This window comes from Pelophylax lessonae, assembly GCF_965119305.1.
Source record: "Pelophylax lessonae genome assembly, chromosome: 13".
In the NCBI taxonomy this organism is placed as follows: Eukaryota; Metazoa; Chordata; class Amphibia; order Anura; family Ranidae; genus Pelophylax; species Pelophylax lessonae.
Window position 1 is genome coordinate 133,380,550 of NC_138780.1, and position 27,283 is coordinate 133,407,832.

At 44.7% G+C, this 27,283-nt stretch overlaps 1 protein-coding gene across 1 annotated transcript in view; it reads left to right on the forward strand.

The window, feature by feature from the left end:
• The first annotated feature begins 2,425 nt into the window (after nt 1–2,425).
• TRAPPC6B (trafficking protein particle complex subunit 6B) overlaps nt 2,426–27,283 on the forward strand; it is a 34,165-nt gene continuing 9,307 nt past the window's right edge. The window contains exons 1-4 of the mRNA XM_082275215.1: nt 2,426–2,645; nt 5,470–5,537; nt 10,425–10,542; nt 15,374–15,457. Of these exons, the coding sequence (XP_082131341.1) occupies nt 2,550–2,645; nt 5,470–5,537; nt 10,425–10,542; nt 15,374–15,457 (366 nt within the window). The 5' untranslated portion in view covers nt 2,426–2,549. The remainder of the gene's footprint in view (nt 2,646–5,469; nt 5,538–10,424; nt 10,543–15,373; nt 15,458–27,283) is intronic.

Below are 27,283 nucleotides of genomic sequence, written 5' to 3' on the forward strand. Positions count from 1 at the left end.
ACTCACTCAGTCACCTCCCCCCCTACACGTCAGTAAGCACCAGGCATACATTAACCCCTCCCTCTCCAATAAAATTAACCCCTTCCCTGCCAGTGTCATTTTTACAGTAACAGTGCATATATATAGCACTGATTACTGCAGTAATGTCACTGGTACCCCCAAAAGTGTCAAAAATGTCAGTCAAGGGTCCGATCTGTCCGCCGCAATGTCGCAGTCCCACAAAAAAAATCGCAGATCGCCGCCATTACGCGTTAAAAAAAAACACCAAAAATGACAGAAATCTTTCCCTTTGTTAGTAAACGCAATAACTTTTGTGCAAACCAATCAAAATACGCTTATTGCGATTTTTTTTACCAAACATAGGTAGCAGAAAACAAATTGGCCAAAAATTTTTAAAAAAATTGTTTTTTACATCTTTTTTGGGGGGAATTTCATATAAAAAAATGTTAAAAATATTGTTATTTTTTCAAAATAAACGCTATTTTTTTGTTTATAGCGCAAAAAGTAAAAATCGCACAGGTGATCAAATACCACCAAAAGAAAGCTCTGTTTGTGGGAAAAAAAGGACGTACATTTCGTTTGGGTACGGTGTCGCACGACCGCGCAATTGTCAGTTGAAGTCGCACAGCGCCGAATCGCAAAAAGTGGCCTGGACGGAAGACAGCAAAATCCTCCGGTGGTAAAGTGGTTAAAGGAAAATAAAGGAAAGAACATCTAAAAAAGAAAACGAATGCAGCCATCACATCTAAGAATTTTTAGGCTGCAATAATAAATGTTTGCTTTTGGGTTTGATACTTCTTTACCCGCTTGCCAACCAGCTGTTGTAGTTTTACTGCAGGAGGTCAGCTCTGTCCCGCAAAACAACTTACCTGTACACAGTGGGACCGCTAGCAGGGGTGCGCGCGCGCTCATTGGCCACAGGGGGAGCCAATCAGCAGGTCCGGCGACCGCGATTGCCGCCGGGCACCCGCGAACACTCCTGGTGGAGACAGAATGGCGGTCTGCTGTTGTAAATACAACAGACCGCTGTTCTGTCAGTTATGAACACAGGGATCCTGTGTTCCTCTTAATTAGGAACACAGGTCTCTGTGTTCATGCAGCAACCCCCCCCCCCACAATTAGAAAGTACATTTAATATATATAATATATAATATTTAATCCTTTGATCTCCCCTGGTGTTAACCCCTTCCCTGCCAGTGTCATTAGTACAATAACAGTGCATATTTATAGCACTGATTACTGTAGTAATGTCACTGGTCCCCCCAAAAGTGTCAAAAATGTCAGTTAGGGGTCCGATCTGTCCACCGCAATGTCGCAGTCCCGCTAAAAATCGCTGATCGCTGCCATTACTAGTAAAAAATAAATAAATAAAAAATGACATAAATACTTCCCCTAGTTTGTGGATGCGATAACTTTTGCGCAAACCAATCAATATACACTTAATGGGATTTTTTTTTAGCAAACATATGTAGCAGAATACAAATTGGCCTAAAATGATGAAAAAATTAGATTTAATTTTTTTTTCTATTAGGAATGTTATATAGCAGAAAGTAAAAAATTTGTTTTTTTTTCAGAGTTGTCGCTCTTTTTTAGTTTATAGCGCAAAAAAATAAAAATCGCACAGGTGATCAAATACCACCAAAAGAAAGCTCTGTTTGTGGAAAAAAAAAGGACAAAATGTTATTTAGGTACAGCGTCGCAGGACCACGCAATTGCTGGTAAAGTAACGCAGTGCCAAATCGCAAAAACTGTTTGGTGGAAGGAAACACCTAATCGGGGTGCCAAGCGGTTCCGTCACACTGAGGGTAGGGTCACATAGGTCTGTTTTTGTTTCTTGTTATTCCTGTTTATAAGGGCTTGGTTCACACTAGAACGCAGCGCAGGAAAGGTACTTTCTGGGCGTATTTCCCACACTGCACGCGAGCACCATTGTTAATTGCACCCCAAATGCATGTAGCAAAAGCAGCATGTTAGCGACCACCAAACAGCACAGTACTGTGCGGCGCGATTGGCAAAAAAAGCACCTGCGCTATTTTTTGTGCGTTTCTATGCATTTGGCAGCCTATTGAAATAAATTTGCTTTTAAATCAGGAACACGCAAAAATGTGCACATTTAAGCGTCAATCGGCAATTAGGCTGTGCTGAGCAACCAATTAAATGATCAGGTTTTTCTATAGATCAGCAACCTTCCTATACAAAGATTCCCAGAAACGAAACAATTGGAAAAGTTGCCCTGTGTTGGCCAATCTGGACATTACCAGGTTAAATGCATAGCCTGCCAATTCGTGTCCCCAGCCCCCTGATCTCCCTGCCATACTCTGTGTTCTCTATCTGCACCGCTTTCATCACTCCTGACAGCTACAGTGTACTGGTTTCCATGGTTACTGCTGTTCCAGCTGTTTTTCCCAAACGGAAACGGAAGTGACGCGCGAGGGGCAGACAGCGCTGAGGATGTCAGGCTGATGTGATCTGTGCTGCCGCTCTGTAGAACGATCACCGGGCACGAGCACAGTGCGCATGCTCGTCAGACGCCTCCGCCGGTAGAACACATGAACAAGCAGGACATGGCCGAGGAGGCTCTCTTCTTACTGCTGCACAATGAGATCTTGTCCTGTGTGTATAAGGCGGGCGAGCAGGGCGAAGTGGTGAGACACCTATGTGTGCTGTGTGTGTTGTCACTGGGGTTCTATTGTGGCTGATTAGATTTACAAATATGACATGTTGCAGGTATTGGGCACTGCTTCTCTTAAAGCAGAGTTCCACCCATTTTATATAGTTGCCATGTTGTACGTTATCCCCTTTAAAATTGCTTTTACCAATGTACATTTTTTTTTGTAAGGAAATTAATTTTTTTCTTATTTCAGCCACACTTGCGGCTCCGGCCGTCTAGGCGATCACGTCACTAGGCGATCACGTCACTAGGCGATCACGTCACTAGGCGATTCGCAAAGGGCTCCTGGGATAGCGGCGTGAAATATTACAGCAGGCCTAGTGATGAAATCTCGCGTTATTTCCAGACCGGAAATTATACGAACGGGAGGACCTAGATTGACAGGTCGCTGTAGCAATGGGGTGGGAATTTTCACTGACGCCGCCATTGCTATGGCAACCTTACAGGAAGAGGGAGAGCTGCGCAGTGGCATTACTGCGCAGGCGTGAGATCGGGAGGTGCATGCTGGGTAGCCAGCTGCACCTTATCCTGGAAATACACGTGAGCGGGCTTCAGATGCCCACATCCTCTGAGATCATGTAAGTTATTATAGATTTAAAGTGGTTGTAAACCCACTTTAATGTCTTTTACCTATAGGTAAGCCTATAATAAGGCTTACCTATAGGTGCTGGAAATATCTCCTAAACTTGTACCGTTAGAAGATATTTACATTGCATTGATGTCATCGGCGCATGCGCTCTGAAGAGACGGCCGCCGATGCTGTTTCTTAAGAGCCCTGTGCCGTGACTGGTGGCTACCGCACGCGTGCACGGGAGTGACATCACACGGCTCTGGCCAGTAATACAGCCCGCAGACCCGGAAGGAAGATGGGTGAAGATGGATGCGGCCGGCAGATGGGACAACGTGGGTTTCGTTGCAGGTAAGTGCAGGTAATGTGCTAGTATACGATGCATACTAGCACATTATGCCTTTACTTTGCAGGGAAAAAAAAGTAAAAAAATATAAGAGTTTACTTCCTCTTTAAAAATAACAAGCATATAGGCAGTTAGGACAATATCCATATATCAATGTAGTAGTACTGACAATCATGGGGGAGCTTTTAAAAAAAAAAAAATATTATGGGGAATGGAGCTCCACATTAAAGCGGTAGTATACCGCTTTTTTTGACTTTTAACTACAGGTAAGCCTATAATAAGGCTTACCTGTAGGTACAATTAATATCTCCTGAATCGGCACGTTTTAGGAGATATTACCACTGCATGCAGCCGCTGACGAGTGCGGCGCATGCGCTCTGAAGGTCCGGCAGACCTTCAGAGTTCCTTGCCGAGAATTGCCGGAAAATTACTCCCGCGCGCATGCGCGGGAGTGACGTCATCACGGCTCCGGCCACTCACATCGCCGGAGCCGCCGAATCCGGAAGAGACACTGAGGAATCATGTCCGCTCCCACAGCGGTGTCCGGGGGTCCGTGTCGGGGCTTCGTTCTAAGGTAAGTGTTTCATAATGAGCTAGTTTTCCTCAGGGTATACTACCGCTTTAAAGCGGAGTTCCGGGCAAAACATCGACCTAATCGATTTTGTGCCCATCCGCTTGCTTTGCTTCACCTGAAAAGGAATTGGATAGTTAGGATTATTTTTTTTTTTTTTTTACTTACCTCGTAATTGTAGAAAGAAATACTCCCCTTTTTTGACTTCCTCCCTCTGTGGCCGTGGCCCGTGCCGTCACTTCCGGTTTGCAATGATTCCTGGGAGCTGAACGTCATCGCTCCCAGGAATCAATGCGACGGCACCGGCCCCGCTCGTCACTTCCGGTGCGACGCCGCATTCCCTGCTAAACAGCTTCTGGGCATGCCCAGAAGCTGTGGAGGAATGCGGCGCCGCACCGGAAGTGACGAGAGGGGCAGGCGCATTCTGGTAGAAGAAGACTCGGAAGAGGACGCAGAAGAGGATCGCGCTGGCTTCAGCTGCCCACAACAGAGATGGCAACGCTGTGGAAGAAATTTTATAAGTGAGTATTTCTTCTTGCAGGTAAGTGCGAACCGGGACAGATCAGAGGCTAGCCATTGTGGAATGTACTAGCCCTGACTGTCCCGGGGGTATGTTCATTGAAAAAATGTTTCTGTGCCCGGAACTCCGCTTTAAGGGACACCAGAAATGTTGAAGAAGAACCCCGCTGCCCAGTCTCTGGCGTCTTCCAATATGTGTGAAGCTGAAGAAGGCTGAACATGGTTTTTGGCTCTTTGCATTCAGAAAAAGTCATGCATTCCTTTTAATGAATACAAGACACCCTGTGATTGGAGGCAGTGCGAATCAACATTGCAAACCCCTCCAATCGCAGAATGTCTTATATTAATTGAAAAGAATGCCTTTTTCTGAATGGGGGAGGTGCTGAGTGAGCGATTGACCCCCAGTGATCAGTGTACTGCAGCTAGGACTACAAGTCTGAGCGCTGGATGTTCGGACAGGAGACTACTACCTAAGTAAGGTAGTAGTAATTAGATCTGTCCGCTCTGGTTCTTCTGCTGTTGGGCATGAAGGTTTAGCTTGCATCGGCGTTCCAATTCATCCCGAAGGTGTTCAGTAGGGCTGAAATCAGGGCTCTATGTAGGACACTTGACTTCCTCTCCACCAAACTGGTCAAATCATTTCTCTATGGAGCGGGCTTTGTACATAGGAGATCAGTCATGTTGGAACAGGAGAGGGTTTTCCCCAAACTGTTTTGGCCATATAGTGTAGAACGGATATCTTGAAATATCTTATTTTTGTACATGGCTTTTGCTACACTTTCTTTTTCTTGCAGGAGAATGGAAAATGCATCACCAAGTTGGAGAGCATGGGTTTTCGTGTAGGGCAGGGATTGATCGAGAGGTAAGCACTGATGAGACTTTTTTTTTTTGAGCAGAGTGGAATTTGGTAATTACTGTTTTTTGAACTAGAGATGAAGTTTTAAAGTGATTATAAAGTCTTGTTTTTTTTTGTTTTTAATAACAAACATGGTATACTTCCCTTTCCTGTGCAGTTGGTTTTGCACAGAGTGGCCCGAATCCTCCTCTTCTCGGGTCCTTCCTCTGTGCTCCATGGCCCTCCGTGCTCCTGGCCCCTCCCTCCTGTTGAGTGCCCCCACAGCAAGCAGGGCTCAGCCCACCGAAGTCGGGGTTCACACATGTGCTGTGCCAGACACTGCATGTGATTCGAATAGGAATTTCACTGCGTTCCTATTCAAATCACATGTGTCTTGCAGTGCAGTTTAAGCCCATTGATTTTTCTCTCATCGTCTTCCAGAGCAGCATCTGAAACAGGAAACACAATAGTCCACCAGTTTGATTGTGTTCCCAGCCTCCCATCCAGCTCAGCGGGCCTTGGGTTGTGCAGGTCAGGGGCAGCAACTCTTGGCAAGCTGGCCCCCGTCTGAGGTTTCACTCCTACTGAGGGGTATGCAATAGTGATCGACCGATATCGTTTTTGCGTTGCCGATACCAATATTTTGGCCATCACATATCTGTATTGGACGATATTTTAGTACATTTAAAATTTTGCAAAATAAACACAAATTTCTACACAAATCTGTTACTGAACATATCAAAATATCATTAAGGGCTCGTTCTTCACACCTTAAATTCATGAGAACTTATAGGAAAACTTCAATTGCAGGGACATTTCGTTTCACATCATTCTGATTGTGCATTAATGCATATTAAACTGCTGCAGTAGTGGACTCACTGCAATAATTTTAAATCACTACTGCAGTGCAGTCAGTGCAAAACTGAAAGAAAGCTACACAGTGGATTGGACTGAAGTCAGTGGACTACCTCTGCAGCATGGCACTCACTGCAACTACTGCAGTCAGTGCAAAACTGCTAGACAACAGCAAGACAGTGGATTTGAAATTGGACTGGAGTCAGTGGACTACCTCTGCAGTATGGCACTCACTGCAATGATTTACCGCAGTCAGTGGAAAACTGCTAGAAAAAAAGATAGGCAACAGCTACACAGTGGATTGGAGTTAGTGGACTACCTCTGCAGTGGGGCACTCACTGCAACTACTGCAGTCAGTGCAAAACTGCTAGAAAAAAAGCTAGACAACAGCAAGACAGTGGATTTGAGTGGACACTACTCCTTTCAATACTCCCAGTTAAGTAGAACAATATTATACTGCAGAAAGCAGAACATTTCAGCATGTCCATGGTCACCTGTTTAAGGGCTTCTGTTTTGTTCATATAATGCTGCCACTTCATAAACATGCTCAGGAGGAGAGGAGGACAGAGGAGGAGAGAGAGAGAGGTATCTTCTAGCATGGGAAGCAAGTATTTTGTAGCGTGCCTCATTTTTTCCCCACCACTGAAGAGGATCAATTTCTGGTTCCTTCAAATAGAGACGAAGTTCATCATCCAGGCTCATTATTGCAGATTCAGAAGAAATTGAATCCTCCGCATGAGGCCCCAATAAAACGCTGAAAATGTCCTGATCAATTCGATCACAGTGAAGAAGATTCTCTTCTGTTCGTTGACGTATTTTTGGACATTTTTCTGTTTTTGCAGCATGCTGCTCTTTCATATTATCAAAATAGTGATCTGGACTTGTCTTTTCGGCAGGAATCTCCTGTACCTCCTGTTGAATATCTTCTGTCAGCCATTGTTTTGCCTTTGCCAATACATCATCAGAAGAGAAAGCATTGTTCTTATATTGAGGATTCAAAAGACTTGCAAGCTCAACATTTTTAAAGAGGAAGTAAACCCTCCTCTGACACTTTTACCTATAGGTAATCCTATATTAAGGCTTACCTATAGGTACTGTAAATATCTCCTAAACATGCACCGTTTAGGAGATATTTACCTTACATGCAGCCAGTGACGTCACTGGCGCATGCGCTCTGAAGGAACGGCCGCTGGTGCCGTTTCTTCAGAGCCCCGTGTCGTGACCCTCGGCTCCCGCGGCTCCAGCCAATCAGATGGCCGGATGCCGCGATCCCGGAAGACGGGCGACTGGACATGTCGTCCGTCATACAGGTGAGCTGGCGGCACGCGGGGGGCTCGTTCTTAGGTAAGTATTTGCATGAGCGATGCATACTAGCTCATTATGGGTTTCTCTTTCAGGTTGCAGCAAAAAAAAAAAAAGTTTCATGGGTTTACAACCTCTTTAATCTGTTCATGCTTCTCAAAACCTATATCAATCAAAGCTCTTTGGCTTGACAGACCATCATTTGAAAGTTGGAGGGTGTTGTGTGCCATGACACTGAGGTATGACATATCATCAAACCTCATTCCTTTCCGCATGTTTGCTCCACTGTCTCGAAGTAGCGCAAGCATCACTCTGTCTTTTGTTGATTCCCCAGTTTTCAAGCATGCCTAGAAACATTTCTCTACTGTAGTCAGTGTGGGATCTTTGCATCACTTTTGTATCCAACACCAATTGCCTTTTTGTCCATCCGCTGTCAATGAAGTGGCATGTAGGAATCATTAGTGACTCGCCTGACTCTGTTTGTCCTGACCAGCAGTCGATTCCGATATATCGGGGAAAGTGCATATCGGCCCTCGATATAACGGTGTTGCCGATAATCGGTCGATCTCTAATTCATGCAGCCTCGCTGGTCACCGTTGGAGAGCCAGCTGAACAGGGGATGTGGATCAAACCCAAACGAGGCTTGAGAAGCTGATGGCTTCGGCAGCGCGGGATCGTGACGTCACTGGTATGCAACGCGTTTCCGAGCTGGCGCGCTGTGTGTGTTGCAGCAGCCGCGCTCCTTTTTCAAAGCAAGTGTATGAGGCCTAAGGCACTGCAAGTGTTTTATATGTTTCTGATGAGATCTCAGATGGCTGGAATAGGCTGTCTATAAGAGCATACATTTTATATATTGAAGTAACATTTGAAATAGTCTGCTTGCAGGGTGTATTTTATTTAAATCAAGTCAATTTAAATCTTAATTTTTTAAAGAGCATCTGTCATCTCTGACCCGCTGTTGACTCACTGACAGTCCCATTTCACTTTAATAGGACGGCTGGTGATGCGGCAGTGACACAACAAGGTGAGGGACGTGGCCGCAGCAGGTGAGTGGACGCTTCCATGATGGCTCTGAAATGACAGGTGCTCTTTAACCACTTACCGCATTCTAACGTACCGGTACGTCGGTACACTTTGCGGGGTTATACCGGGATGATGCCTCTAGTTAGAGGCATCATCCCGGTACCGTGGTTTGAAGCCGACGGTCGGCTTTCCGTCGGTAACGACCGATGCGGCTCGGGAGCCGCTCGATCGTTACCCGGGGGGGTGGGAGGGGCGTTCCCCCCCCCCCCTCCCGCCGCCTTCCGTGGCTTTGCTCGGGGCTCCCGTCCCACCGGGACCCCCGAGCACCCAGCCGGCACGTCCGCCGGCTGGATGGAGTCCCGATGAATGCCGGAAACGGCATCGATCGGGTCTCCGATGACGTAACCCGGAGGCGGCGTCCATGACGTCCCTTCCGGGTTACTGTGCTGCAAAAGGCGATCCCTCCATAAAGTGTACCTGTCACTACATATTGGTGTCACAAGGGATGTTTACATTGCTTGTGAAAAGCAATAAAAGTGATCAGATTTTTTTTTTAAAAAAAACCTGTAATAAAGTTTAAAAAAAATAAAAAATAAATAGGAAAAAAAAAATAAAAAATTTAGCCGCCCCGTCACCGTTGGCTCGCGCACAAAAATAAACGTATACGCAAGTCGAGCCGCGAATGAAATCGCTGTTCAAACCCCACATGTGAGGTATCGCCGCGATCGCCAGAGCGTGGGCAATAATTAAAAAAAAGAGCTACACTCTACCTCTAAACTGGTAACCGTTAAATAAATTTAAAGTGTCGCAGATTGAGATCTCTATTGACCGTAGTTTGTCGCCATCCCACGGGGGGGGGCGCAATTTTAAACCATAACATGTTGGGTATCTATTTACTCGGCGTGACATCATCTTTCACAATATACAAAAACATGTGATTGAAATGTGATTTTTCAAATTTTTTCCAAAAAAATGGCGTTTTAAAGACCGCTGTGCAAATACCGCGTGACAAAAAATTTTGCAATGACCGACATTTTATTCTCCAGAGTCTTTGCTAAAAAAATATATATAATGTTTGGGGGTTCTAAGTAGTTTTCTAGGAAAAAATACTGATTTTAACTTGTAAACAAAAAGTGTCCGAAATAGGACTGGGGCTTAAGTGGTTAAATGTAAGGACTCATTCTTGCTGGTAGTTGGTGTGAAATTGTGTGAATGCATCAACGCAGTGCATGTTATCTCAGCTTGCAGAGCTTGGATTCACTGAATGAGTTTACCAAAAATGTAAATATTGCAGAATATACAGCCTCATGCTACATAACTAAGCTCCATTTCATGCTGAATAAACTAAATTATTATTGTACCTTAAATACAAAACTATCTTTAGATAGATTTTTTTTCTCCAAAAGCATTTTAATAAAATAAATTTGATTTAAAAAAAATCAGATATAATTAAAAAAAAATCTGATTTAGAAAAAAAAAAAAAAACAATGTATTTTTATTAACCCTGTCTGCTTGTATAGTGTCAGCAGTGACTGATTCCAGAAAAAAACAATAGTTTTGCTTCCCTAACTTTACTAAGAATTCTTAGGTTGTGGTTATTACAGAGGAAATGATGCAGCTAAGAGACAGAAATGTATATTCTGATTTCACTGTAAAATTAAACCGTCACATCTACCACTCCATGCTTCTGTTTAAAACATGTTTATTGTTCAAATGGATTTACGTTCCCATCAGGTTTACCAAAGACACAGCAAGGTTCAAAGATGAATTGGACATCATGAAGTTTGTCTGCAAAGACTTCTGGACTACAGTATTCAAAAAGCAAATTGACAATCTGCGGACCAATCACCAGGTGAGACCTAAGGGGCCCAAACTCATCCTTGTTGGGGATCTTTCCATTGTAAGCTCACTCTTTGTTTAGACTGCAGAGTACACATTGCATGCTCCAGCTGGATAGCTACGTCAGATACAAGTGGAAAACCCAAGAGCCGAGGTTTGCACACATATCCAGTCCTTATATTTCTAAACTGCCAATGATCTAGGGATCCCTGTAGCAATTTAAACCTCATCTCCGGGCAAACTGCTAAATACATACTGTAGATCAGGGGTGTCCAAACTATGGCCCTCCAGCTGTTGTGGAACTACACATCCCATGAGGCATTGTAAATTTCTGACATTCACAGACATAACTAGGGATGGTGGGAATTGTAGTTCCTGAACAGCTGAAGGGCCATAGTTTGGACACCCCTGCTGTAGATGAAATGCATATACAAGAGCTATTTGGCCTGCCTATTCATTTGGATTTCTGCCCATTCAGTTCTGACATTTACAGTTTTGCCCCACAGCACAGCCACCCAGTGGTGTATTTAGGTTTTGTGCTGCCCTAGGCCTGATTAAACTTGTGCACCCCCTAATTTAAATATGACTCACCCCTTCCTGTAAAGGCCACACCTCTTCCTGTTTATCTGTAAACCACATCCACAGTCTATCAGTGCCCATCAGTGTAGCCTCATCAGTTCCCATAGGGTCAGCCTCAGCAGTGCCCATCATCATACCATCATATCGTACCAGGAGGTAGTAGTATGACTGCTTTATAGGGGTGCCAGACTGATTTGCCTCCTGGACCCTGCCCTCCAGCCCAATTTGCCCTATAAGACTGGCACTATACTAAAAGTGTGTAGTGCAAGCCGTCAGGGACTCTTTTTAGTGGGGGAGGCGGGAGGAGGCTGTTTTTTTCTCGTGCGTGGTGCAGCTTTTTTGCTGCCCCCCTACAAAGTGCTGCCCTAGGCCTGGGCCTTGTTGGCCTAGGCCAAGATACAGCACTGCAGCCATCTACAGTTCTCCTTTTCATCCTCACTATGGGGTTTATTTACTAAAGCTGGAGAGTGCAAAATCAGGCTCACTTCTGCATAAAAACCATTCGGCTTCCAGGTTTTATTGCCAAAACTTAATCAAGCAAGCTGAGGTTAGAAGCTGATTGGTTTCTATGCAGAAGTGAGCCTGATTTTGATCTCTTCAGCTTTAGTAATTAAACCTCTATGTGACTGGATATGGAAAGGAGAAGCAGACTAATGAGCTAATAATCTCTCTATCACTGTGTAATTGTCTCCTGTTGGCGTGCTTCTTGTGTTGCAGCACACCGTAATGGTTCCTTTTGCTGCATTTCCATCCCCCTCTATGAGCTCTGCTTTACAGTAGAGTGATTGGATGAGTGGAGAGGAGGAGTGGGTTGAATATGGGATCTCCTTTCATCCATTCCTAGAACACTTTCTATTCAGTAAAGGAATACAAGGAATTTTGGGAATGGCTAGAATAAAACAGATATTTTTAGCCTTTCCAGCCGCCACTTGGATATTGTTGGCAAATATTACACACAACTTCTATGGACTAATCTAATCACAAGTAAAAAAAAAAAAAAAAAAAGTACTTTTTTTTTTTCCCGGAGTTTCTCAGATTCTGAGAAAACAAAATTTTTTTTCTTTCATTATATCAGTTGTAAACCTGAAGCCCCTCACTATGTGTAGGGGAGAAACCTAGGTGATACATGCACTGTCAACAATCCTGCCAAACAGTGCCTATATATACAGTGTGCAGATAGATAGATAGATATAGATATATATATATATATATATATATATATATATATATATATATACAGTATCTCACAAAAGTGAGTACACCCCTCACATTTTTGTAAATATTTTATTCTATCTTTTCATGTGACAACACTGAAGAAATGACACTTTGCTACAATGTACAATGTAAAGTAGTGAGTGTACAGCTTGTATAACAGTGTAAATTTGCTGTCCCTTCAAAATAACTCCACACACAGCCATTAATGTCTAAACTGCTGACAACAAAAGTGAGTACACCTATAAGTGAAAATGTCCAAATTGGGCCCAATTAGCCATTTTCCCTCCCCAGTGTTATGTGACTCGTTAGTGTTACAAGGTCTCAGGTGTGAATGGAGAGCAGGTTTGTTAAATTTGATGTTATCGCTCTCACTCTCTCATTTTGGTCTCTGGAAGTTCAACATGGCACTTCATGACAAAAAACCTCCTGAGAATCTGAAAAAAAATTGTTGCTCTACATAAAGATGGTCTAGGCTATAGGAAGATTGCCAAGACACTCAAACTGAGCTGCACCATGGTGGCCAAGACCGCACAGTGGTTTAACATGCATGATCTCCCCTCCCTTCGGAGACTGGGCTGCAGCGCAGTATTCCAACATAACGACCCCAAACACACCTCCAAGACGAACAACTGCCTTGCTAAAGAAGTTGAAGGTAAAGGTGATGGACTGGCCAAGCATGTCTCCAAACCTAAACCCTATTGAGCATCTGTGGGCATCCTCAAATGGAAGGTGGAGGAGTGCAAGATCTCTAACATCCACCAGCTCTGTGATGTCATCATGGAGGAGTGGAAGGGGACTCCAGTGGCAACCTGTGAAGCTCTGGTGAACTCCATTCCCAAGAGGGTTAAGGCAGTGCTGGAAAATAATGGCGGCCACACAAAATATTAACACTTTGGGCCCAGTGTTTTAATTTTCACTTAGGGGTGTACTCACATTTGTTGCCAGTGGTTTAGACAATAATGGCTGTGTGTGTTGATTTATTTTTGAGGGGACATAAAATTTACACTGTTACTTATTCAAGCTGTACACTCACTACTTTACATTGTAGCAAAGGGTCATTTCTTCAGTGTTGTCACATGAAAAGATATAATATTATAATTAATATAAAAATATAATATGCAAAAATGAAGGGTGTACTTGCTTTTGTGTATGTATATGTGTATGTGTGTGTGTGTGTGTGTGTGTATATATATATATATATATATATATATATATATATATATATATATATATATATATATATATATATATATATATATATATATATATATACTCGTGTGTGTGTGTGTGTGTGTGTGTGTGTGTGTGTGTAAATGTATATAATTAGAGGTGCACCAAATGGAGTTTTGGTACCAAAACGAAAATGCAGGATGCACTTGGCCAAAAACTGAATATAACAGTTTTTAAAAAGTTTTTTTATTAATAATTGTATTATATTCCACTTTTTAATTATTATCATGAATTTAAAAGAATATTAATTTAGTGTCGGCCATTATGGGCACTTTTAGCGCAAGAACAGCTAAAAAAAAATGTATCTTTTTAAATTGTATGTAATATGTATGTCTTCACACTGGTCTGTTGCGCTTCCATTGTGGTGTTAAAAATTCTGCTTGCTGCATTTTTGGTCTGTTAAAGAAAAATATCGCACCAAAAAAGCACAGTTGAAATGCATTAAAAACGCATCGATATTGCACCTGTGTTATGTTTTTGAGCCACATCACCTATGAAAAACAAACCATAAGCACAGTAAAACCGTGGTAAATTCGGTGTGAATACGCGTGCGTTTTCGGTGCCATTATCAGCACCTTTTTCTCTTATCGGCAAAATGCCGATAACACAATTTTTGGCTGATATGTTTCAGTGTAGCTTATATTATTAGGTAGGGAAATTAGAGCTGCAAAGGTTGTTGTTGTTTGGAATTATTTTAGAAGGTGAGCAGGTAGGATTATTTAGTTAGCTAGTGAGAGCAGAGACACTTGCACATACTTATTGAGAGTCTACTTTGTTGTGCTGGGAGCTAAACTTTCGTGTAGATACTTGCAGTGCTGACTAATTAAATAACTAAAATACAATAAAAGACAAGTGCGCGTTACCTAAAATACAATAAAAGACAAGTGCGCATTACAGATTCTTTCAATGTGCTCTTTCTTTGCATTTTAAAATAAATATCTTGGATAAAGATGGGTAGCGCAAGATGCCAAGCATTAGCTTTTGTTATCTAGAAAAGCATCTTCAATGCTCCTCACTGATTTAATGAGTAATGTTCTAGCCGACTTTTTGTGGTGTCAGAACCATGTCATTGTGGCAAATTTCCATTGCCAGAATCACTAAAGGGAGCAGAGTGAACTCACACCTGTTCCCATGGCATCCCATCCTTTGCTGGCTTAAAAACGTCAAAGTCTTGCTCTCCGTTTAGGAAACAGCAATGGTGCAACACGTCTCTAGTCCTTATCCTGACCGCTACTCTGGGAACAGGCAAGTGTTCTCTCTGCCGTTTTGATGATCTAGTTCAGCCTTTCTCAACCTTTTTAATACAGAGGAACCCTTGAAATAAATTTCTGGTCTCGGGGAACCGCTGCTAAAAATTTAGGATCTACAACTCATGACACATTAGTGTGACAGTTATTGGGAAGAATGCCCCTTACTCTTGTCATCATTGGGAAGAATTACCCCCTTATGGATAACTAAAAGGAACAATGTTGTCATTGGGAACTTATTGGAGAGGCAGAAATTGCCCATTGCTCAAGGAACCCCTAGCAACCTCAGGAGGAACCCTAGGTTTCCACGGAACCCTGATTGAGAAACCCTGATCTAGTTAATGGCACGGGACAGGACCACCAATTTGACATGGGCCATTCACAGGAAAGGTTTATCCCTCTTTGTACCAGGACATGCTTGGGCCTCAGTGATTTCATCGAATATGCTCAGTGGTAGAATGAGTTTGATTTGCACAATTATTCATCCTATGTAGGCCCATACAATTCCCACTTGTATACTATTTGTGTATTCTCATGTTATATCTCTGCTTATCTTTACACTTTTTGTCATAGGGAATCTATGTTCTTCAGGACAACAAATTCCGCCTTATAACTCAAATGTCTGCAGGAAAACAGTATTTGGAACATGCACCTAAGGTAAAGGTCATTCCAGGCCGGATTACTCTGTACATAGTAAATGCTGTACTTCTTATTTGTAATCTGTTTACTGAGCAACCTTTGTGTCTCACCTAATTATTACTGATAAATGGTTGTGGTTTCTGTCAAACAGTATGATACTTAAAATGACTTCCAATATACTGTATATTTTGGAATCCTATAGTTTATTGCAGGATTTAAAGAGGAAGTAAACCCTCCTCTGCAACTTTTACCTATAGGTAAGCTTATGATAAGGCTTACCTATAGGTACTGTAAATATCTCCTAAACATTTACCGTTTAGGAGGAGATATTTACCTTAAATGCAGCCAGTGACCTCACTGGCGCATGCGCTCTGAAGGAACGGCCGGTGGTGCCGTTCCTTCAGAGCCCGTCGCGTGACTGTCGGCTCCCGTGCGCATGCGCGGGAGTGACTTAATCGCGGGTCCGGCCAGTCAGATGGCTGGATGCCGCAATCCCGGAAGACGGGCGACTGAACATGTCGCCCATCATACAGGTAAGCGGGCGGCACGGCGGGGGCTCGTTCTAAGGTAAGTATTTCATAATGAGCTAGTATGCATCTACTAGCTCATTATGTGTTTCTCTTTCAGGTTGGAAAAAAAAAAAGTTTTAATGAGTTTACAACCTCTTTAAAGCTGAACTCCAGACAAAGAACTAAATCCCTGAATTAAATCCATATATTGGAGCTGTTTTTATTTGCCAAAGGATTTGAAATTCTGACCATCCAGTCATAAGGTTTATACAGATTTCCTGCACTGCCTGGTATGGCAGGGGACCTAATCTATGCTGCAGTTCCATTTTCCTTTAAAGCTTTTCACCTCCATCTTGTGACTGGACAATGAAAGGAGCAGCAGCAGACAGATGAGCTCATCTCTCTGTCTTCTCCTATCAGCCTGCTTCTTGCACTGCAGTACACCAAATTGGCTTCTTGTGCTGCTTCTCTCGCCCGATTTTCAGCTGTACTCTACAGGGTTTGCAGGGGGCTTTTATCAAGTCAAACTTAAGCGGAGTTCCACCCAAAAGTGGAACTTCCGCTTATTTGCTTCCTCCCCCCTCTGGTGCCACATTTGGCACCTTTCAGGGGGGAGGGGGGAACGGGGACCTGTTTTCCACAGGTACCCTTCCCCACTTCCGGGATACGGTGCCGCGGCTCCTCCTCCTTCCCCCGCCGCCGAGCCAATCTTAATGCGCAGCGCGCTTCACACATTCACAGTAGGGACCCGCCCGTGAAGCCGCAAGGCTTCACTGTCTAGTCTGTTCCCTTACCGGCAATGGCAGCTGCAGCACCCGACAGCCAATGGAAACATCGGCTGCGGTGCTGACTTCGCTGGACTCCAGGACAGGTAAGTGTTCTAATATTAAAAGTCAGCAGCTACTGTATGTGTAGCTGCTGACTTTTAAATTTTGGAGGGGGGAGCGGAACTCCGCTTTAGGTGCTTACATTTATTTGCTGTATTCATGACTATGAAGGGAATAATCCAAGAGCTGACATTGCAACCGCCACAAGGTGGCAGCACTATTATTATAAAGTTGTAACATCACAATGTGGCAGCACTATTATAAACTTGAAACATCACAAGGTGGCAGCACTATTATAAAGATGAACCATCACAAGGTGGCAGCACTATTATAAAGATGAAACATCACAAGGTGGCAGCACTATTATAAAGCTAGAAACATACCCAATGTATAAAGGGTAAAAAAAAAAAGAAGGAATAACCGTAAAATAAAGATTATATGAACTTTATTCGTACAAAAAGATCCTAAAATAGAGAATCATAAGTAAGTGCATACTAAAAACAATGAAAGTTCTGCCGCACTAAAGATATACTTAATGCGATCAGCAGTGCGAGCTTTTCTACAACAAATGTACAAAAATGCAAAAAATCACTTATTGTATTTAGTCTTTGGCGCGAGTGTATTCACATCAACTTCATATACTAAAAATAATGCAAACACATGAAAGACTGTAAATAAGTGAGGTAAAGCTGAGTTTACTAGATACAGCAGAGGTATGTGCACAGGAAACACCGACGCGTTTCAACAAATAGTCTTCTTCTGGGGGAAAAGATGTCCACTACATAATCGTCTATTTAACCAGTCAGACATGCAAAAATGTGTAAGCAAAGCACAAGGAAAAACCGTCTGTATGTCAAAGGCTCAAAGACGACACCTCACAGGCAAAGGCCAAAGTCCCAAGGTAACGCACAAGGGATCGAATGATAAACACGAGATTAAATCCAAAATCTGCCCTGTTGTCAATTGTAGTGTGTCAACCCGGGAAGTGACTCTTCCCCAGAGTGGGAAAGAATTACTAAAGGACTATTTGTTGGGGCGTGGCCTGGCGCAGCATGTGAGAGGACGTGTGTGAGAGGAGCTCCGCCGGACCGATATCCTCTACCGCTAATCCTGCAGCCCTCCGGGCACGATAATCCTTCCTTCACCTCCCGCACACCCGCGGCACTGACCTCCGCATGTCTCCGCCGAAGAAAGGCTCTGAAGCTGCGGCAAAACTGGCTGCATTCCGGAGGCTGGAGAAGGAGGCCCCGATCCAAGATGGCGCCGGCCCGTCGCTTGTGGTGGAGGAGCCTGAGAGCCCTGCTACATCCAAGGTTTTGGAAGCGATTGCCACTTGCCAGACCATGCTGACAACTAAAATCGAGGAGGTGAAGGTAGATATATCTTTGATGCGTCAGGATATGCAGAAGCAAAGGGACAGAGTTGGTGAGGCTGAACACAGAATTAGCGAGGTGGAAGACTCCCTCCCCCCATTACAAAACTCCTCAGACAGGCTGCAGCAACAAGTACACCTTATCCTCCAAAAACAAGATGACATGGAGAATAGGCTGCGCCGCTGTAACCTGCGGTTCATTGGCCTCCCGGAGGGCTCTGAAGGTGCAGACCCCTCATCCTATTTGGAACAATTGCTCACTCAGACATATGGCAGAGAATCCTTTTCACCCACTTTTGTTGTGGAACGTGCACATCGCCTCTCAGGGCGTCCCCCCCCCTCAGGGTGCACCCCCCCGCACGTTCATCGCTAAATTCCTGAACTATCGGGACAGAGATGCCATATTACGCCTGGCCAGAGTTAAGGGGAACATTCCATTTGGAAATCACAAAATAGCGATTTTCCCCGACTTCTCTGCTGAGGTCCAGAGGCGCCGCAAGAGCTTTTTGGAGGTCAAACGCAGGCTGCGTATCAAGAATATCAAATACTCTATGTTGTATCCGGCCCGTCTTAGAGTGGAGGGTGAGGACCGAGCCCACTTCTTTGAGGATCCGGAAGCCGCCATCTCCTGGTTAGAAGGACTGGAAGCTAGAGCCTGACCACCTTGCCCTGGCGACTTCATGATACTTTCTCCCTGATTGCCTATACCTTAAGCTGCTGCAGGGGTGGAGGGGGGTTTTGTAGATCCTGCGGAACTCAAGACTTTACATCCCCCTTCCCCCCCCCCCCTCCCCCCTCATTTCCCTGCACTACTACTCCTGTGTTTGACCGGCGGAGCGCCCTAGCTCCACAGATGGAACTGATTTTTCTGTTCTCTTCCTATGGATTTCCACCTGCCCATAGGCTTTGCTACCCAGCGATACACCTGTTGGTTTTCGCCCCCTACACCCGCTAAGGCGTGTGTTTGTGCCCAACTCCCCTGTTGCCCCCTGCGACTTCTGCTGGACCTGGGCCCCCGGGCCCCCTTGCTTGTCCTAATTGTATTCTGCTGCATTTTTGCTGACTACCCTGGGGGTCCCTGGCCTCCTGATCTTGCTCTTTACCAGTCGCATGTGGGCCTGTTCTGGTTGAGGCACTTGTTTGGGAACATGCCCGCACAAGTTGGGGTTGGTGCAGGGCAGGGAGGGGGGATTGGGGTATTACCATTGTTTACAGTTTATGTTTGGTACAATCTCTATACTGTTTCTGTTCTATGCACATTGATTTCAAGTAATAACTATCTGCTCTTTTGCTGCCATTTGTTACTGCTAGTGTGTGACCGTGGACTTGTTAGTTCTGTGGCCTTATTGCCTGAGATCCTGGGAGCCTCCGCTCCACGCTCCGTATTACCCCTGCCATGGCCGCATTGAAGTTGTTGACGTGGAATGTCAGGGGTATGCGCGATAAGATTAAACGGACGGCTGTCTTTAATGTTTTACGCCGTGTACTATATTATATTATAGTTCTGGTGGAGACACATTTGGAGGGCCGCGTACAACAGTCTCTCAAACGGCCCTGGGTTGGCTGGGTGCAGCACTCTGCTTATAGCTCGCACTCCAGGGGTGTGGCGCTCCTGGTGGCCAAATCGGTACATTTCCAGCTCCTAGGATCTCAGGTCGACCCAATGGGTAGATATGTTTTTCTCAAAACGTCAGTCTATGGGGAATTGATGCTGCTGATGGCTTTCTATGTGCCCCCCCCTTACTCTGCTGTGATTATTATGGAGGGACTGGCGTTTATGGCACAATGCCCGGGGGCTCCGGTGATCTGGCTGGGTGACTTTAACAATGTGATGGACTCGGGTCTGGATAGATCCGGTGGCGCCTCCCAGGCGCCGCCGGGGTCGTCCCCGACCAGGTTCTCCCGATTGTTGGAGAGCTTTGGTTTGGCCGACTCTTGGCGCAGCAAATACCCCGCTCAGCGCGCGTACTCCTGTTTCTCGGCTGCACACCATTCTATGTCACGCATTGATCTGATATTGCTGTCTCGAACCCTGCTCCCCAGGTTACTGGCGGCAGGCTTCGCCCCACGGACTCTGTCTGATCATTGCCCTTATTGGATACTGTTGTCCTTGCCCTGCAATAGACCTCCCCCGGCCTGGCGCCTGAATCCCGCCTGGCTCCCCTTGGTGTCTGATGGGAATGACATTGAGGGGACCTGGACACAATTCTTCTCTGATAATGAGGGCACTGCCTCCCCGGCTGCAGTGTGGGAGGCATTTAAACTGTTCGCCAGATCCACTATGATTTCCAAAATCAAAGCTGTTAGAGTGCGGGCTGCTGAGGAGATCTCCAGGGCAACGACAAATCTAATTGAAGCTGAACAGGCCTTTATGGCGGACCCGACTCCGACACATGAATCCCAGTATAAATTGACCTCTAAAGTCCTTTCCCAACTTGAATATGAGAAGGCGAAATCTAAGATGTTTTTTCAGAAGCAGAATCTGTTTGCACATGGAGAGCGGGCGGGGAAACTCCTCGCATACTTAGTCCATTGTGAGGATAGGCCCCCGGTAGTTATTACTTTAAAGGATGACCTGGGCAATGAGATCACTGATCCTGCTGCGGTGACACAGTGTTTCCGATCATTTTTTAGTACACTTTACACCTCTAGGGCCCCCGCTGACTGCACTGACATGCATGACTTTCTGGACTCTATTGACTTTCCCACTTTGACACCCGACCAGTTGGCGACCCTCGAGGCACCCATCTCTGTGGAGGAGATTGCAGCGGCCGTGTCCAAGTTCCCTAGATCTAAGGCCCCCGGCCTAGACGGCCCCCCGATTGAATTCTTCTCCCAATATTCGGAACTCCTTTCTCCTAAATTATTGGCTTTGTTTCAATCTCTATTCAAAGATGCAACCCTACCCCCTTCTATGCGGGAGGCGCTAATTGTGCTCATCCCCAAGCCGGGCAAGGACTTACACGCCCCAGAGTCTTACCGTCCCATCTCTTTGCTCCCAGTAGACACTAAAATCCTTGCGAAAATTTTATCCCTCCGTCTTAACAAGGTGATCCTTTCACTCATACACTCGGACCAGGCCGGGTTCATGCCTGGGAGGAACACCTCATTTAACCTTCGCCGGTTATTCATGAATCTCCAGGCACAACACGACGGAATGGGTGGCAGGGTGGTGGTCTCATTGGACACGGCTAAAGCGTTCGACTCGGTAGAGTGGCCATTTCTATGGACCTGCCTGGACCGATACGGTTTTGGACCTAATTTTATTAAGTGGGTCAAACTTCTATATAGCGCCCCGGTAGCTAGGGTCCTGGCAAACGGCTGGCAGTCGACCGCCTTCCCTTTATCCCGTGGCACTCGACAGGGGTGCCCCCTCTCCCCCCTGCTGTATGCCCTGGCCGCGGAACCCCTGGCGATGGCCATTAGAGCACATCCCGGGATTCGTGGCCTACGTAAGGGACCGCTGGAGGAGAAGATCAGCATGTATGCGGATGACACTTTGTTATATTTGGAAGACTCTCGAGAATCCCTACTCACGGCCCTTTCTTTAATTGAACGGTACGGACGATTCTCCGGTTTTCAGATAAACTGGGATAAGTCACAAATTCTCCCGCTTGACGAGAGCCCGCAGGCGATCGCCCCCGCAAACCCGGCCTTACAATGTGTATCCCGCATTAAATACTTAGGGATTCAAGTGACAGCTAACTCAGCAGATTATGTCCTGGATAATGTTCAACCCTTGTTCCCTCTGCTTAAGGCTAAAATTCAAGTATGGTCCAAATTACCTCTGGGAGTGATGGGTAGAGTCAATTTAATTAAAATGATTCTTCTTCCCAAAATTCTCTATGCTGTATGGCACTCTCCTACTTACCTGCCACTCAAGCTGTTTAAGCAGATGGAATCACTCCTCAAGACCTTTGTTTGGGGTACTAACCGGCACAAGATCTCCTGGCGCAAACTCAAGAATCCTACAAATCTAGGGGGATTGGCCCTGCCGGATTTTAATCTGTACTATCTGGCAGCTCAGTTGTCCCAGTTCTTTCACATAGATAAAACGGATAGAGAACGCTTCTTGACCCTGCTCTGCCCTGGGTGGGCTCATCCCCTCGGGGGCCCCCTCCTAGTTATCCTTAGGGGCGTCAGGGGCTCGCCGGAGCCCCTGTGCCCCAGATCTCTTCTATACCACTATTGTCGGATCTGGGAGGTGGTAGCGTCCAGGCTTCGGTGCCCTCCATTCCACACATTCACCCCTCTGTGGCATAATAGTACATTGCGTGAGTTCCTCTCCATCCCTGACCTGTCGGTATGGAGCGGGAGGGGTATTCTTCTCCTTAGCCATATCTCCACGACCACTGGTCTACGGTCTTACGAGACCTTGCAAGACCAGTTTGCGCTCCAGGGCCCCATGCACTACAGATACTTACAGCTCTCCCATGCCTATAGATCTCAATTCCCTGACGGCCCTCCTGAGATGGAATCGGTTACCACCCTTGAGATTGTTAAAAGTACAGAACCCAGTCACCTCATTTCCATGTTCTACTCTGAACTTCACACACCTTCCTCGACCACTTTGGCTTTTGCACTTAAAACCCGCTGGGAGCGCAGTGTGGGGGCCATGGAGGATGAGGAATGGGAGGATGCCCTGGAGACGTGCCGCAGAGTGTCGCCAAAACTGTCGGATCGCCTAACCCAGACCTTTATAATACACCAGGCTTATCTCACCCCACTTAGACTGTCCAAATATCACCCTGACTTGGTCCCCTCTTGTCCTATGTGCGGAGACCCTGATGCTTCCTTCTTTCATCTATTGTGGAGCTGTCCCCAATTACAGACTCTATGGCAACAAGTAGTCACATTTCTGCATGACAAGATGGGGTCTCCTCTACAACTCTCCCCTAAGGAGTGTCTCCTGGGGGTCTATCCGGATGGAGAGATGCCCAAATCCACTGTCATATTTCTTCAGGAAACTTTGTTTATAGCACGTAAATTGATAGCCAGGAGGTGGATGAGACCTACTCCTCCTACTCTAGGATTGTGGATTAAGGAAATTAATAGTGTCATCCCATTTCATAAACTTTTATATAAACATAGGGGGTGCCCTCAGAAATTCAACAAGATTTGGGACAAATGGGTGCAGTGCCCTGATACGGCTCAGTAGTGCAGTGGGTAACTACTTTATGCTGCCCGCCCCTGTTAAACCAATATTTTCTGTTTGAGTGTTGGGCCGACAGGGAGTCACTGACTACTGCCTTATTTTTACTATGTCTGTTCTGTTTCTAAGTGTTAATCACTGTGTATATTTGTATTTTTGTACCCCAATGTGTTATGAATCTGATCGCAGTTTCAATGCACGGTTTATTTTTGTATTGTACCAAAAGTTTCAATAAACCTCACTGTTTTAAAAAAAAAAAGGACTATTTGTTGAAACATGTTGAGGTTTCCTGTCCACATACCTCTACTGTATCTTGTAAACTCGTCTTTACCTCATGTATTTTCAGTCTTTCATGTGTTTGCATTGTTTTTAGTATGCACTTATGATTGTCTGTCTATTTTAGGACCTTTTTGGCTTTTTTTCATATTTTTATTTTACGGTTATCCCTTCTACTTTTTTCTTTTCTTGTTTTACTCTTTATACATTGACTATCGTACAGTCCCATTTTTTCCCCATGTGATCCAATTGTGGATTTCCTATTACCCCTTTATGTCTCCTTTTCGGCATTGTGGAACTTAGCGAATTTGAAAGTTAGGTATATGTTATGCTAGGTCAGGTTCACTTCTAATACAATCTGAGTTGTACACCAACATTGTAGGTTAGTGTGAATAACAAGGGAAATGTTTTCTCTTCCTGTTCTTTTTCCCTTTATGTATCTTTTTCTGGTAACAAAGCTAATGTTCTTTGGGCTTAAGTGTCCATTCACACTGGTACGACTTGTCAGGTGACTTGGTCAGCCTGACAAGTCGTGCACAGTCGCTCCCACTGTGTAGTACAGGAGCCGTTCTAATAGGAGCGACACAAGTCTCTCCGACTTAGAAAAAGGGTCCTGTACTACTTCGGGGCGACCTGGAAGCGACTTGCATTGACTTCCATTATGTGAAGTCCGTGCAAGTCGCGCCGAAGTCACGCTGCACGCGACTTCACAGGTCGCCCCCTAAGTCGGAGCGACCTAATGTGAACGGAGCCTAAACTGGCAGTTTGATTATGGAAAAACATTCTGTGCTTGCTTGAAAAAATGTTTAAGACAAAGATGCTCAACCTTCTTTATTTTTTTATTCAGTGTTTTTACTGAAAACAATGTACAACATGTACATAATACTCAGTACCAAGCAAATAACTTTGTTAGGAGGTCACACTCATACAGTAGTCATTTCATTGTAAGTCAACCATGAATTAACACAAAAAAAAACTTAACAAAAGTATACAATTATAGCTAAACCTCTAAGATAAGTAGCAGCTCCCTCTCGCCTTTCCCATGGTATGTACTGTATACCCCTGAGATCAGCTGGGGACCCAATGCTGGAGCTGTGGCCCTGAGGTTGGATGGTGTCCTGTCCCCTTTCAGTCAGGAATGCCATGAAGTAATGTTCATGCTTGCCCTATTCATCATAGGCCCCAATGGCAAAGCCATTTCCCTCCAAGCTGATTGCCTTTCCACTTATCGTAATAAGATGATAATCATAATAAGATAATCATAATAAGATGATAATCATAATAAGATGATGATTATCATACAAACAATGAAAGGGAAGACACTCTCCATTATAAAAGTATTGCTATTTCCAGCACATAGGCTGTTCCACCCGCTCCTCTGCCCTTTTCACTCTATCAACGGCTTAATCACATTGCAAGGGCTTGTTCACACACAGTGTAGTGACTGGCATTTTTCTGCACTGGATAAATGCCAGTCACTGCTAGGGCACATAGAAAACCATTTGTTTTCTATGTGCCCTGTTTACAATGCAATGGCTGCAGTGAGGGGCGGTGTGATATGTGTTTCAGCAACCTTAGTTGAAGTGCACAAAGTGATGCTTCATTTACGTCTCTGCACAGCAGCACCGTGGATTGCCTTGCTGTTGGGTGCCTACCTGTGCACTGCGGGGAAATGCTGCATGTCTGCATTTTTCAGCAACTCACCTTGAACCACATCCCCCTCTCCGCATGGTTCAGGGGAGGCCTGAGCTGACTCCTTTCTGTCTGTCACTTTTGAAATTAAGCCACTTTTGTGGAGGCCTTTCATCTTTTTCTCTTTTATCCATTATAATGTAATGGTTACAAATCATTATGGTCAGTCCACACCTGGATACAAATTACATTTCCTCATCCAATCTCCTATGTAAAAGTAGTAGCCATATCAATGGCTCCTGATATAGCTTGAGACTACCCTTTATCATATAACTATGTACAATATCTGACATAGATTAACTCTCACACAATGGTATGTGTTCATAAATCAATGTATCAACACTATATAGTTCTCGTATTTAAAGTGGTTGTAAAGGCAGAAGGTTTTTTATCTTAATGCATTCTAACATAAAAAGCCTTCTGTGTGCAGCAGCCCCCCTCAGCCCCTCTAATACTTACCTGAGCCCCATCTAGATCCAGCGATGTTGCAGGAGTGTCTCAGCTGCCTGGGACTCCCCTCCTTATTAGCTGAGACAGCAGTGCCATGGGGTCCCACTGCTGTCAGTCAAAGTCACTCGGCCATTGAGGAGAGAAAGATGGGCAGGGCCAGACCGCAGCTCCGTGTCTGAATGGAAACAAGGAGCTGTGGCTTGGTTCGGTTGCCCCCATAGCAAGCTGCTTGCTGTGGGGACACTCAACTGGAGGGAGGGGCCAGGAGCAGAGAAGAGGAGGATCTGGCCTGTTCTGTGCAAAACCACTGCACAGAGCAGCGAAGAATAACATGTTTGTTATTTTTACCTAAAAAGAAAAAAACAAGACTTTTAGGCTCGGTTCACACTACGTCGCTCCGACTTAGGGGGCGACCTGTGAAGTCGCGTGCAGCGCGACTTCGGTGTGACTTGCACGGACTTCATAAAATGTCTATGCAAGTCGCTCCAGGTCGCCCCGAAGTAGTACAGGACCCTTTTTCTATGTCGGTGCGACTTGTGTCGCTCCTATTAGAACGGGTCCTGTGCTACACTATGGGACGCGACGGTGCGTGACTTGTCAGGCTGACCAAGTCGCCTGACAAGTCGTACCAGTGTGAATGGAGTCTAAAGAGGAAGTAAAGTCGTCTGTTGTTTTTCAGTTTTTTTCTTCCTTGCAACATAAATTCATAATGTGCTAGTATGCATCACATACTAGCACATTATGTGATACTTGCCTGCAAACAAAGCCCACGTTTTTTCCCGCTGGCGGCCACATCCATCTTCACCCGCCTTCCTTCCAGGGTCTGCGGACTCTGGCTGTATTACTGGCCAAAGTCACGGCCCAGGGCTCTGAAGTATCGACAAGGTCGGCCGTTTATTCAGAGCGCATGCAATGTAAATCTCTTCTAAACGGTGCAAGTTTAGAGATATTTACAGCACCTATAGGTAAGCCTTATTATATGTATATGTGTATATATATATATATATATATATATATATATGTGTATGTATGTATGTATGTATGTATGTATGTGTATATATATATATATATATATATATATATATATATATATATATATATATATATATATATATATATATATATATATATACACATATATATTATTTTATTTATTTTTTTATATCTGAGAGGGTCTTAATGTATACATATACAGTATGGGCAATGAACCATAATAATGGGAAGTCCTATTCAAATATAAATCCGTCCAGTAAAAGAGTGTTTAAGTAGAAGTCTAAAATACTTTAGGACGGCATAATTTTGGAAGATGTATGCCCTTTTTCTTATGGGTTTTTCCACACTTTCAATAACATTCTGTATTTTCAAGGAGCTTGTATTTAGAGAATTCAGATTATTGAATGTTTCTATAGCTGAATAAAGTGGAACTCCAGATGTATAGGAGATACCCTCGGGATAGAAAAGTGTATTTATCAGTGCAGGGGCTCCCCTGATAAATTTGAAAACTATGGGCCCCATGGCATGATGCAACTGGTCTCAGCCCACGAGATCTAGTACCTAACGGACTTT